This window comes from Schistocerca gregaria, chromosome 9, assembly GCF_023897955.1.
Source record: "Schistocerca gregaria isolate iqSchGreg1 chromosome 9, iqSchGreg1.2, whole genome shotgun sequence".
Lineage (NCBI taxonomy): Eukaryota > Metazoa > Arthropoda > Insecta > Orthoptera > Acrididae > Schistocerca > Schistocerca gregaria.
The window spans coordinates 121,005,680-121,020,247 of record NC_064928.1 but is presented as its reverse complement, the minus strand read 5'-3'; the positions used below and the strand labels follow the sequence as shown (position 1 = coordinate 121,020,247).

Sequence of the window (14,568 nt, the reverse complement as noted above, 5' to 3'; positions counted from 1 at the left end):
ACACCGACATGTGACCTCAAATTTGGCTCTGAGGTTGTGAAGTCACCCAGTGTCAAGGTAGCTCTGTCATCCCCCCATCCCACTGTGCAACAAACTGTCAAACTCTCGCCTACAGGAGCAGGGCTACCCACTACACAACTAACAGGCAGGAATGGCCAGAAGGAGTACTCCCGAGAAGACTTCCTCCGTCCCTCCAGCCAAATACCACCCAAGTCTTCCTCTACTCGGCAGGGCTCAAAGAAGTCCGCTAAAGGCAAACTGTCTTCCCCCTCACCATCTCAAAGATACTTTGTACTCTGTGTAGCCATGTCCTTGGACCACAAGGTAACAAGAACTGAACTATAAGTGCCAGACTGGAGAACACAGTGTTTGTCTTCAGGAAACGAAATTGCGCCCTCGAGACCACTTTGACCTTCCACATTACTTACTGATTCGTTTTGATCTTCCACCTGAGGTCGGCATCCCATCTTGTGGGGGTGTCATGCTTCTTATATGGGATGACCTTCATAGACTATTTGTCTTCAAGCTGTAGGTGTTCGGCTCTTCCTTCCCCACCTGACTTTCTCCCTCTGTACTACTTATGTACCTCCATCCTTCAATGTCACCAGGGCAGACTTCCTTCACCTTATTGGGCAGCTACCTCCACCATTTTTGCCCCTCGCTGACTTTAATGCGCATCATCCCCTTTGGGGTTCTCTCAGGACCTGCCAGAGAGGTGCCCTCTTGGCTGACATTCTTAACCAACCCAACCTCTTCTACCTTAACACTGGTGCACCCACTTTCCTTTCTGACTCCTCACACACTTATTCCCATTTGCACTGCCCAGCTTGCCCATTGTCTTGAGTGGTCCGTTCTTTCTGACATCTACTCGAGCGGCCATTTCCCGTGTGCTCTCACTCCTTCCCCATCCACATGAATGCCCAAACGGCAGCTTACTCAGGCTGACTGACAGCTTTACTCCCTGGTGACCTTCTCAGAACAAGATTTCCTCAGTTGTGATGACCAGGTGGACTATCTCACAAACATTATCCTTACTGCTGCAGAACGTTCCATTCCTTGCATTTCCTCTTTACCGTGTTGTGTCCCAGTCCCCCAGTGGAATGAGGCATGTCACGATGCAATTCATACACAGAGATGTTTTAACTGCCACTCTGCACTGGGAAAATGCATTTATTATAAACAGATGCATGCAAAGTGTCATCGAGTTCTTTGGAATAGCAAAAGAGCTAGTTGGGATTTTGTTCACTAGTTCTTTTAACTGTTCCACACCTTCCTCTGTTGTGTGGGCCAACCTCCAACGGTTGTCGGGAACCAAGATCAATTCCCCCATTTCCAGCCTGACCGTAAGTGCTGCTGTCATCATGGATCCTGTTGCTATCTCCCATTTTGCGGAAGTTTTGAGCTCTTCACTCTATCACCTTGCCTTTACCCATAGGAAATAAGTAGAGGAGGCTTGGGCAATACCTTCTCTTCTCTGAATCGTGAGTGCTGCAATGCCGCCTTCACTATAAGAGAGCTAGATCATGCTCTCAGTTCCTCCCAGTCCTCTGGCCAAGGGCCAGACACCACATTGCAGCACCTCTCTCTTGTGGGCAAGTTCTTTCTGCTTAACACATACAACCACATCTGGGTTGAGGGCACATTTCCTGGATGACGATGGCATGAAGCCACAATCATACCCATACCTAAGCCTGGTAAGGACAAAAACCTTCCTTCTAACTAGCGCCCCATCTCTTACCAGCTGTGTTTGCAAGGTGATGGAATGTATGATTCATGCCCGGCTGGTGTGTTGGATTGAATCTCGCCGTTTAATCACAAATGCACAGTGTGGATTTCGAGCACGGAGTTCTGCAGTTGACCATTTTGTTACTTTGCCCACGCATGTCATGAATGGTTTTCTGTGGCAATCCCAGACTGTGGCCGTCTTTTTCGATTTGGAGAAGGCCTACGACACCTGCTGGAGAATTGGTATTCTCCGTACTCTTTACACGTGGGGCTTCCATGGGTGCGTGCCCTGTTTTCTTCGGGCATTTTTACAAGACCGAGTTTTCAAGGTGCTGCTTTGTCGGACACCTTTATCCACAAAAACGGTGTGCCTCAGGGTTCCATCCTGAGTGTCATCCTCTTTGCTATCACCATTAACCCTATCATGGTCAGTCTCCCCTGGGTGTCTCCTGCTCCCTTTTTGTTGAAGATTTTTGCCATCTGTTGCAGTTCTTCACAGACCTGTCTCACTGAGCAGCGTCTTCAGCACTGTCTTGATCATCTTCACTCCTGGAGCTTCACCAATGGCTTTCACTTTTCCACTGACAAACCGTCTGTATGAATTTCTGGCGGCGCAAATGGTTTCTCCCTCCAGCTCTCCATCTTGGGCCTCTTGCCCTTTCGTTCATTGACACTATGAAATTCCTGGGGCTCATGCTCGATAGGAAACACTCTTGGTCCTCCCATGTCTTTTACCTGGCAGCCCGCTGTACACAGTCTCTCAATGTCCTGTGTGTCCTCAGTGGTACTTCTTGGGGTGCCGATCGAACCACCCTCCTCCAAAACTTGACTATGGGTGCTTTGTGTATGCATCTGCACACCCATCCCTTTTGCACTGTCTCAACACTATCCATCATCATGGCATCTGTTTGGCGACGGGTGCTTTTTACACGAGCCCGGTTGAGAGTCTGTATGCTGACGCTGCTGAACTACCACTGTCCTACTGCTGTGACTTTCTCCTCAGCAGGTATGCATGCCGTTTGTCTGCCATGCGTGGCCACCCTTCCTATGCCCCCTTCTTTGATGATTCCTTTGGTCGTCTCGCCACTTGCTATGGTGGCTTAACTTCACACTGCGGGCAGCTATCCCCGTGAGTGTGAACCCTTCACCACCTTGGCTTCGTGAAGCGGCCCATATTAACCTCGGCCTTCATTTGTTTCCTAAGGACACTACTCCAGCCTCAGTCTGTAGCCTTCAGTTTCACGACCTTCGCATGGAATTTAGTGGTAGTACCATTGTATACACTAATGGCTCTCAGACTGACTGTGAGTTGGATGTGCATTCGTCATTGGCACCCGTGTCTTTCAATATTGGGTTCCGGTCCACTCCTCAGTATTTACAGCTGAGCTTTTCGCCTTGTATTAGGCTGCGGAGTACATCCGGCAACACATCCTTCCCAATTGTGTTTGCTGCTCAGACTCACTCAGCGCCCTCCACAGTCTCTTTGACTGTACACTGCTCATCCCTTAGTGCTGCAGTTACAGGAAAACTGTCACTTGCTCACTCTTGGTGGAGCCAATGTCATGTTTCTGTGGGTCCCTGGACATGTCAGTCTGCCAGGAAATGAGGCTTCTGACACTGCTGCCAAGGCTGCAGTCCTCTTACCTCAGCCCGCGAGTACCTCTATTCCCTCCGATCACCTCTGCATTGCCGTCTGTCAGGAGGTGGTGTCCCTTTGGCATTGCCAATGGTCCTCCCTTCACGGGAATAAGCTTTGGTATATTACACCTCTCCCAGCACCTTGGACGACCTCCTTTCGGGTCTCCTGCCAAGAGGAGATTATTTTAACTCAGCTGCGTATTGGGTGCTGCCTTTTTAGTCATCATCATTTGCTCAGTGGCACTGCCCCACCACTTTTTATGACACTACCCCACCACTTTTTACGCATTTTGCCCAAATTTTAACTGTCCGCCACTACCTGCTGGAATGCCCTTTTTTTACTAACTTGCATTCCATCTTGGGTTTGCCATCTGATTTATCAGCTGTTTTAGCATATGACATGTGGGCTGTTGTCCGTGTTTTACTTTTTATCTGCCTAAACAATATGGTGAAGGCCATTTAATTTTTAGTTTTGAATCTCCATTTTTGTATCCTGTTTTTTTAGTCCTTTTTCCATGTGCCTTGTTTAAATGTCTCCTATTCATTCCATTGGGATTAACACATAGTCATTTCCCTTGTCTCTGTGTTTGTGTTCTATAGTTTTGACTTGGGCGTGTATGACCACAGTTGTTTTTTGTGCCCTAAACTAAAACAAACAAACAACACACCTCCCTGGATGCACCTGAAGTTTCTTCTACATTTATTGATGGCTCTCCATCCAACATAGGTTGCTGTACCCTCTCAGTGACGAAATCCTCAATCCATTCACAGATTTCACCAATATCATTATGTTTTTTTATACAAGTTTGTTCATTCGTAGGATATGATAAACAAAGAAAATTTTATGCTTCCTGCCCATCTCTCCAAACTGTATGCACCGTGACCTCAATAAATGGGAATGAAAATTTATAATAAATTAGAACTCAAGTTAATGCAAGTCATGTAGGTTGAACTGGAAATTTGAGATGGGTACAAATATCTTTTTAGTGTTGTTATTTATTTTAGTACTATTACTTATATGAATAAAAAACATGGTAACCGTATTATAAATTTTTGACATGTCTCCCGTATGCAAACTAATTGGATTGTAAATGTACTTCATGAGATGAATAAGCCGCAATTCCACACACAAAGGTTTTTGGACGTATGTTCTCAAAGCAATTTTACCTGAAATGTGAGTTTACTTGGCACACAGAGGAAATACCTGTATGCATTACTAGAATTTCATCCGACCTTGTGAGAGATCCTTCAAAAATACTATCCTACGGTATTGCCCTCCTGACAGCCAAAAGTATTTCATTCAGCATATCTCTATCTATATTCCTATGCTTTGTTTTACAGTTATGCAGTAATCTCTCTTTCTTTGGAAGTTTCTTTGCTGTAACTGTATACTATGGAAAGTTCCTCCTATCATGAACTATTTTACTGGGTACCTATCTTTCCAGCGTGTTGTCAGCTATTCTTTTAAACTTGAACCATAGCTCTCCTTCTTGCTCCTCTCCAGAGCTAAATGTTTCAAATTCCTCATTGAGATATAACATATGGAAATTTGACACTTTGCTGAAGGTATAAACACATGCACTCGTAATTCCTGCACACCATCTGTTAATTTACAAAGAGAAGAAAATTACAATGTTGCACTGTATACTATCCCTTACGCATTGTACGACTGTTTGTGCAGCAGAATTGTAGATTTAGATATTTGGATTATTTGGCCACATAAAGTTGTACATTTTGTGGATTACATTTTAAGTGTGAGATCTCACAGACTGTTGTTCAAATGTCTTGGAATTTTAACTCTTCAATTTCTGCACATACACTCCCTCGTGGGATTTGTGGTAGATAAAGTGAACATCAATTAGGCGGGAAAATGATTTCCACTTCTTTAACATTGTACAGAAAAATATACATTATTCTGTGGTTTTCATTTTCAGCTTATTTCTAGCAGAACTGAGAAATTTGAATAGATTTACAAATCTGAGTTGACACACTTCCTTGTGGCCAGTTACTTTTATTCTGTGCAGGAGTATCTGGCAGTAGTTTATAAGAGTCACGCATTGTAACATATTATTTACTGTTGTTGTTGTGGTCTTCTGTACAAAGATTGGTTTTTGATCCAGCTGTCCACACTAGTCTATCCTGTGTGAGCCTCTTCACCTGTGTGCAGCTGCTGCAACCCATGTCAAATGGAACCTACTTACTGCAAACAAGTCTTTGTCTCCCTGTGAAGTTTTTAACACTGCCCCTCTCCCCACCGCCACACACCCACACACATACGCATTCTTCCTCCCATTACCAAATGAACAATTCGTTGATGCCTTGAGATGGAACCTAGCAGTTAGTCTCTTGTTCTAGTCAGGTTGTGTTATAAATTTCTTTTCTCGCCAATCAAATTCTATATTATGTCATTAGTTACCCAATCTGCACATCTAAAACACAGCATTCTTCTGCAGCAGCACATTTCAAAAGCTTCTATCATTGTCTGTGCTGCTTATCGTCCGTGTTACACTTCTGTACAAGGCTACATTCAAGACAAATAATTTCAGAAAAAGCTTTCTAACACTTAAATGTATAATAAATGTTTACAAAATTCCTCCTTTTAAAAACATTTTTCTTACTATTGCCCGTCCTCTTTTTATATCCCCATTGTCAGTTACTTTCCTGCCCAAATAGCATAATGCATCTATGACTGATAGTAAAAATCTTATTCTAAAATATGAGGGCTACCCAGAAAGTAATAGATGTTTTGAAATAAAAATTTAATAATATGAAAAAATAATTTTTATTATATACATTTTAAAGGTACAGTCTTACACTATTTTTCTCCATAATCGCCATTCAAATTGAGGCAGTTTATCAGCCACTGGTTTATACTGCACACAGCCCCATAGGAGCTCTCGGGTATGATTGACTGCATGTGGACTTGTGTTGTCATGAAAAAACAAAGTTTCTGCACTATGTTGTGCCGCATTCAAGGAACTCGACAAAAATCACTCTCTTAGTGTCCCAAAACACAGTAGCCATGATCTTTCTTGCTGACCGTGTTTGCAAATACTTCCTTGGTGTCTTGGAAGTATTTGGATGTCCCCATTCCATCCACTGTCTTTTTGTTTCACAATAGACACGATTCATCCAAGCCTCATCTCCAGTTGTGATGCAATTGATAATTTTTTTACCATTTTTCTCATAAACTTCGAGGAAGGTTTTTTCTCATAAACTTCGAGGAAGGTCAATGCTGCAGCCAGTCCTTATTTTGTATGGTCTTCTTTTAGGATTTTGGTAACTCACCTGGCACAAAATTTTTGGTAACCAAGTTTCTCCACCACAATTTCATGCATTGAACTCTTTCAAATATGGGGGAAATGTTGCAAAAGTTCCATAATAAATTTCACAAATTTTGTTGTTGATTTTCATCAGCAGTTCGTCAGTCACAAGGCAAGGCCTACCACTGCCGTCCTCTCTGTGAACATTTGTGCACCATTTCTAAAATCACTCCACCATTGCCTCACTCAGCTTTCACTCATTATTCCTTTCCAGTACACACCATGCATGAGAGTTGAGATAAATTTCAATTGTTTTGCAGTTTTTTTGCCAACAAAAACTTAATCACAGAATGCACCTCACAAATGTCACAATTTTCTTTTGCAGCACACATTTTATCATCTCACAGAAAGCAAAGTAGCAGATACACAGACCACACACTACAATTGCTGGATGTGTATTGAGTGTAGGAACATTACCACCGCTGCGATAAACCAAAACTTCAGTTCCTTTCTTAATAGCCCTCATAGTTGATATTTTGATTCATATCCTATGATTTTTGGTCAGATGTCCCTAAGTGTCAGAACACTGTTGTGCACATCCATGTACAAAAGGCTATTTTCCTACAATTTTCCAGAGAGATGGAATTATTGAGTGAAAAATTCAGGTTCTCAGTGGTAGGCTGTCATCATTGGGCAAATACTAACAGCAGGTGGTGAAAGAAAGGGGAATGTTATCAGACTATTATTGTTGTTGTGTCACTGAGGTGGCTTCTCAATAGTCATTTACATTCCTCGTGTGCCGTGACTGTGTGTTTACTTCATTTACAGACCAAAAACTCGGAAAATTGTATCATCTGTGACAATAGCCATGAAAGCCTACAGTCACATCAACTCCTTTTAGTGTCTCATTCCTAATCTTCTTCGATCGGCATTGCTTCACTTCATTGAACTTAACTCTATCAACCTTATTTTACTTCTGTTGGTATTTATCTTATCACCTCTGTTAGAGACACTAATGGACTCTGTCCAACAGATGCTTCAAATCCGTTACCATCTCCTACAGAATAACAATATTTACTATTTGTCAATGAAAATAATTGATGTTTTAAAATATAATACAATTGAAGAGATAAAAAACTTACTCACCAGACGGCAGCAGGAGAAAACACACACAAATGATACAGAAATGCACAAGGTTTCAGAGCTAATGGCTCCTTCTCCTGCTAGAAAGGTTGAAGAGAAAGAAAGTGGGATTTTCCTTAACTCTCATCCTTTCCTAAACCTCACCAGTCTTTGTCCTTCATCCCCCATTCTTTCCCTTCAGTCCTTCTGCCAGGAGGAGGAGGCACTAGCTCTGAAAGCTTGCGCATTTTCCATTTTCATAGCCTTTTCGTGTGTTTTCTCCTGTCACCACACGATGACAAAATATTTGTTTCTGATGTATTGTAAATCCTTTTTGTGTTTAATTTGTGTAACCTATTTTATTTTATTTTATTTCCTTTTGGCTTTCTGTGAATTATGTAGTGATTTTTTTCCACGGCCATAGATTTCACTGAGAGAGCTTGATGAATTAAAATAAAATTATTCTGAATAAAATCATAGAAATGGATAGAAAAGTTAATGGCTGCACATATTTCAGAGTGAGAAGTCACTCCTCTGGGACTCGATCCAGAGTGACTTGGAGGAAAAAATCCGCCGCCTAGAGGAAGACCGGAACAATGTCGACATCACTGCCGACCTGTGGCTCGTGGAGCAGTCGGCTTCAGCGGGTGGACTTACTGGCGGCGGTCGCAGTGGGTCGGGCAGCCGCCGGCACGGTTCGAGCGCCGGTGCCGACTGCGTGGGGGCCGGCGGGTGCAGCAACGGTGCGGGAGGTAGTGGCGGCAGTGGCTCGGGGTCGAGGCGGAAACCTGTGTCCGTGTCGGGTCCGTACGTCGTGTACATGCTGCGAGACACGGACATCCTGGAAGACTGGACGGCGATCAAGAAGGCCCTCTCCGTGTCCAAAAGAAAGTCTGAATGTGAGTTGTGTCTTGTAACTCCCAGATCTACAGATCTGTTTATCTGTCTTTCTCACTGACTCCTGGGCTAATATCTGCTTTTTCCTTATCGATCTCCTGACTGGTTTCATACAGTCCACTACGATTTTCTCCCAAGGGCCAAACTCTTCATCCCAAGGTGCTTATTCCACCTCTCAGACTTAATTACTTGTTCTATATATTCCAGTCTCTGTCTTCACCTATATTTCCTGCTGACTTTTTGCTCCATTTAGCACCACAGAATTAATTCCCGTATATCCTGTCATCCTGCCCCTTCTTTTACTCAGGATCTCTCCACAGGTTTCTTTTTCACTGATTTCGCAGAGGACTTCTTCATTCCTTATCTTATCGGACCACTTTATTTTTAGCATCAGCATGTAAAACCACATTTCAGACAACTAATTTCTTAGTTCAGTCACTAGACCACTTGCTCACGAAAGGCAAAGGTCGCAGTTTCAAATACTATTCTGGCACACAGTTATAACCTGCCAGGAAATTTGGCTTCAGATGTTCAGCAAATGTTGCTAGGCACAGACCTCTGCAGCAGACACCTGGTTTACGCACCCGACTGCTGTTTGTTGGCGTCAAAGGTCAGAATTTGCACACCATTACTTCAGCTGGGCTTCCACCAAATGGTGACAGGTGGGCGTTTCAGGTGAATCATCTTCTTCGCTCCATCACACGTGGCCATTAGTGTGTACGGTCCCGCAGCAATCTTCCGAAGAGGGTGTGTTATTGTCTGGAGAATATTTTTACGGCATTCCCTTGGTGATATCATCATTCTGGAAGGCACATTGGATGGATCCAAGTATGCACGTATCCTGAAGGATCGTGCCCTCCCCTACGTGCAGTTTGTTTCTTCCTCGGCACAATGGCATCGAGCAGCAAGACAATGCAACATGTTACACAGCTCGCACTGTATATGCACGGTTTGAAAAGCACCATGGTGAGTTTGCCGTACTGTCCTGGTCATCAAACTGCCCAGATTAAAACCCAGCTGAGAATGTGTGGGACCACTTCAATTAGGCTGTACACACCGTGGATTCTCAACCGAGAAACCTAGAGCAGCTGGTCACAATACTGAATCGCCATTGCTCCGCATCCCTGTTGGTGCCTTCCAGAGCTCCATTGATGCTCTTCTTGCACGTCTCAAGCGCACCACCCACTGCAAAGTGATTTTTGAAGTGTTTGATAGGTGAGGTCATATTAATGTGAGTGGACTACGTATTTCCTTCATTGCTGTTTTGTAACGCAAATTGATCAGTAGAGGAGAAAAACTGCCTGCCTGCCTTACATCATTTTTTGTCTAACCTTTTCTGAATGTTACGTATTTTCTGAAGATTTCAAACATATCAGGCCATTTTATATTGTTGGACGCCATTTCTACATTAATAACTCTGCTTGATTAATAATGTATTATGCAGCTGTTAGTAACCCAATGCGTAAACATAATTCGCATATATACTGCCAAGCAACATTTCAGTAACCACATCCTAGGTATAGGGCACACACAATGTACAGCCCATTACACTAATTAGTAACATACACTAACATTGCTGAAACTGAAACACGCAAAAACAGCAACCTGAATGAATCCAAACACAAGGGAGTTGAGCTATTATACGAGGGGGCGATCCAAAAGTAACCAGAATCATAATGCTGCACATCGTGTACTTGTAGTAGCAGGTTGCACCGCCAGAGGGTTGTAGTAGGAGCTCTACTGAGTCATTCTGCCACCCGGCGTCACCCACAGTGAGAAGTGTGATTGCTTTGGCAGTTCTTTGAGTGTGTGTACAGTGCAGACGTGACATGAGGAAATGGCTAGTTCTTATGAACAACGTGAAGCAGTGAAGTCTCGTTTCTTGCTCAGCAAGAACGCAGCAGAAACTGTTGCAATGGTGCAGGCAGCCTACAAACACAATGCTCTTAGTAAAACGCAAGTGCACGAATGGTTTTCTCGGTATAAAAAAGGAGATGTGGTGGTTGAAGATCAGCCCCGTTCCGGTCGATCTCCAACTGCTCAAAGCAAAGACAACATCAACAAAATCCGTGATCTTATCAGTGAAGATCGACACAGGACAAATCGACCAACTCTAGAACTTGTCTGGGTTTTCCTGGAGGTCAATTCAGCGCATCTTGACCACCGATTTGGGGATGCGAAGAGTGGCAGCAAAATTCGTGCTGAAGCTTCTTACCGGAAATCAAAGGGATCATCGCGTTCAAGCCTGTCTTGAAATGAAGGACGCGTTCAAAGATGATTCACATTCTTTCATGGTGCTATGGGTATGATCCAGAAAGTAAACAACAGTCATCACAATGGAAGTGACCTGGCTCACCTCGACCAAAAAAAGCTCGACAAGTGAAATCGAATGTGAAAATTATGTTGCTTTGTTTTTTTGACATCAAACGGACCGTACACTCTAAATTTGTCCATGAAAACCAGATAGTAAACCTACAATTCTATTTGGAGGTTATGAAATGGCTTCGCAGAAGTTTGTCGCGAAAACGTCTGGCTTTCTGTGATTCTGGCGTGTGGCTCCTGCATCACGACAACACTCCTGCGCACATGGCTCTCAAAGTTCGCCAGTTTTTGGCCTCAATGAAGACAATTACTTTGACCCACATGCCCTATTCATTGGATTTAGCACCCTCGGACTTCTTCCTATTCCAGAGGATGAAAAGAGACTTGAGAGGAAAGCGTTTTGCGGATGTGGAAGACGTAAAATGCAATGTGATGAAAGTGGTAGCAGGTATCATAGAGTATGAATTTAAAAGGTGCTTCGAACACTGGAATGAACGTTTGGACAAGTGTATTAATGCTAATGGATAGTACTTCAAAGGAGATTAAGGTTGTATTTGAAAACAATAAAGTATATGCTTTCTAGAAAGAAATTCCGGTTATTTTTGGGTCCCCCTTCGTATATTACCAACCAGTGACCAATGTGACATATCATAATACACTATGTGGTCAAAAGTATCCACAAATCCCTATGTAATGCGGACTTGACCAGTGGATGTCAAGAGAGTATGTATGAAAGGAGGCAGCAATTCTGTTGTCAGTGGAGAAGCAGTAACAGCAAAATGGGTCAGTCAGCAGAGCTCAGTGACTTTAAACATGGACTAGTCATTGGCTGTCTCCTGAGTAACAATTCCATCACGGACATTTCTGCCCTTCTGAAGCTGCTCAGGTTGACTGTTGGTAAAGTGATTGTGAAGTGTAAATATGGAGGAACAATAACAGCTAAACCAAAACTGGACAGTCCTCAAGTACTGATGGACAGGGGCTGTTCAGAATTGCAGAAAGTGGTTGTAAAAAGTAATTTGAATCACTGGAAGGAAAAATCGTGTAATCTACATATCTATCTATACTCTGAAACCAGCATGAGATGCATGGCAGAGGGTACGTCCCGTTGTACCAGTTATTAGGGTTTCTTCCTGTTCCATTTGTCTATGGAGCATTGGAAACGTAAATGTTTGAATGCCTTTGTGTGCAAAGTAATTATTCTAATCTTATCCTCGTGATCCCTGTGTGAGCAACACAGAGAGGGTTGTAAGATATTCCTAGAGTAATCATTTAAAGCCGGTTCTTGAAACTTTGTTAATAGACTTTCTCTGGAGAGTTTATGTCTGTTTTCAAGAGTCTGCCAGTTCATTTCCTTCAGTATCTCTGTGATACTCTCCCACAGATTAAACAAACCTGTGACCATTCATGTTGTTGTTCTCTGTATATGTTCACTATCCCCTGTTAGACCTGTCTGGTACAGGTCCTGCACACTAGGTCCATTTTAGAACTGGTCGCAAGTGATTTGTAAACAATCTCTTTTGTAGACTGATTGCACTTCCCCGGTATTCAACCTATAAAATGAAGTTCATCACCTGCTTTACCCATGACTGAACCTATATGATTAAATCCATTTCATATCCATGTAAGGGGTTACACCCAGGTTTGTTTGAGTTAGCCGATTCCAACAGTGACTCATTGATATTATAGTCATAGGATACTACTTTTTTTGTTTTGTGGAGTGCAAAATTTTACATTTCTTGAGGCAATTAGAGCAGGTTGCCAATCTCTGCACCACATTGAAATCTTACTAATATCTGACTGAATATTTGTACAGCTTCTCTCAGATAATACTTCATTACAGATAACTGCGTCATCTGCAAAAAGCCTGATTTTCTTGCTTGAAGAAGAATCGGCTGCCATTCCTCCACAGACATTTGACATTGGAACTGTCCTCAGCAGGGGTCAAGCCATACTAAAGGGAATGGTGGACACACTCCACATTAATGTCCATTAATAGGTGTCCATTGGCAGCTCCCCTCATGTCTCACTAATACCATCTTCTTTGAATTCCAAAAATGGGAATTAGCTTGCAAAACATCCTCGTATCCTGCATTCCTCCTAGCATCAATCTTTGCCAGATCCTACCTCCACCCACCTCCACTGCTATCCCCATGCATCTGTCTTTATTACATTAAACTCACAATTTTCCATCTACACAGTCCAGTGACATTAATGTGGCCACCGCCTCGTGTCAGTGTCGACACACAATAACCACTCACATGCAGCAGGTGGTAACACTAGCAGTGGAGTGTGGAGTGTTTATAAAGTGTGTGTGTGTGTGGGGGGGGGGGGGGGGGGGGCGGCATGGAAAACAGTTCAGTTTTTGTGGTAATTCAGAAAGATTTATCTGGTGTCCAAAAGGGTAGAAACATTTTTGAAACGGCTAAGTTTGTAAATCGTTCATGTGCTGCCTCAGTTAAAGTACAGGGTGTACGGTAAGAAGCCACCAACAAGGAAGGCCATTTACTGCTGGCACAACAAATTCGTTATGACAGGTTGCTTGTGTCTGGAAAAGAGAAGCGGACATTTGAGTGTGAGTGAAGTGAATGTGGAGTGTGTACGAGAGACATTCGTAAGGAATACAAAGAAATCGATGCATTGATCATCCCGTGAACTCGAAATGGCTCCACTGATAGCGTGGAAAGTCCTGCTACAGAAGCTGTCTATGAAACCATCAAATTGGAGTTATTGCAGAAGCTCAATGAAAACGACAAAGACAGGCATTTTGAGTTTTGTTCACAGTCGCAACAATTGAATGAGGATGGGGATGGCATTGTTGATCGCTAAATTTTTAGCGATGAAGCCACTTTTCACACTAATGGGAAAGTGAACAGGCATAATTGTCAAATCTGGGGTACAAAGCGTCCACACGAATGCATTGAATTTGAGCAGGATTCCCCAAAGGTAAATGTTTTGTGCTTTGTCACGTCGAAAACTTTACGGGCCATTCTTCTTCACTGAGAGCACTGCCACTGGATATTCCTATTTGGACATGTTGTAGCAATGGTTGATGCTTCAAATGCAATCGGACACTCTGTTCATCTTTCAGCAGGATGAGGCTCCACTGCATTTTCATCGTGAAGTTCGTGGATACCTGATTACTGAGCTGCCGCATCAACGGATAGGCCGTGCTACAGAAGCGTGCAGCTGTTGCACAAAATGGTCTCCCCGGTCACCAGATCTCACTCCGTGCGACTTCTTTCTGTGGGGACACATTAAAGATCTGGTGTATGTACCACCTCTGCCAAATGACATAGCAGAGATCTGGGAGAGAATACGCTAAGTGTTTGGCACAGTCGATGATGGCGTGCTGGGATGGGTGTGGCAAGAATTTGATTACCGTATTAACGTCTGCCGGGTCACTCGTGGTTCGCATATCGAATGTTTGCAAAAAAAACTTTCAGTGTTTCTCTTCAAAATCCAATATGTATGACATCTTTACAATGTTTAGTTCTTGTGCAATAAATAATTGAAAGTGCTCCCGGACTTTATGTACACCCTGTATATTGCGGATGGCAAATGTCGCAATCCGAAACTGGCAACGAGGCAACTGTGATGC

General features: G+C 43.2%; 1 protein-coding gene across 2 annotated transcripts in view; it reads left to right on the top strand.

Annotated features, from left to right (window-relative positions):
* The window catches only part of LOC126292200 (breast cancer metastasis-suppressor 1-like protein-A), a 90,137-nt gene that overhangs the window by 47,180 nt on the left and 28,389 nt on the right, over positions 1 to 14,568 (top strand). For both annotated transcript variants that reach the window (XM_049986053.1, XM_049986054.1), the window contains exon 5: positions 8,266 to 8,647. In XM_049986053.1, coding sequence (XP_049842010.1) covers positions 8,266 to 8,647 — 382 coding nt within the window. The remainder of the gene's footprint in view (positions 1 to 8,265; positions 8,648 to 14,568) is intronic.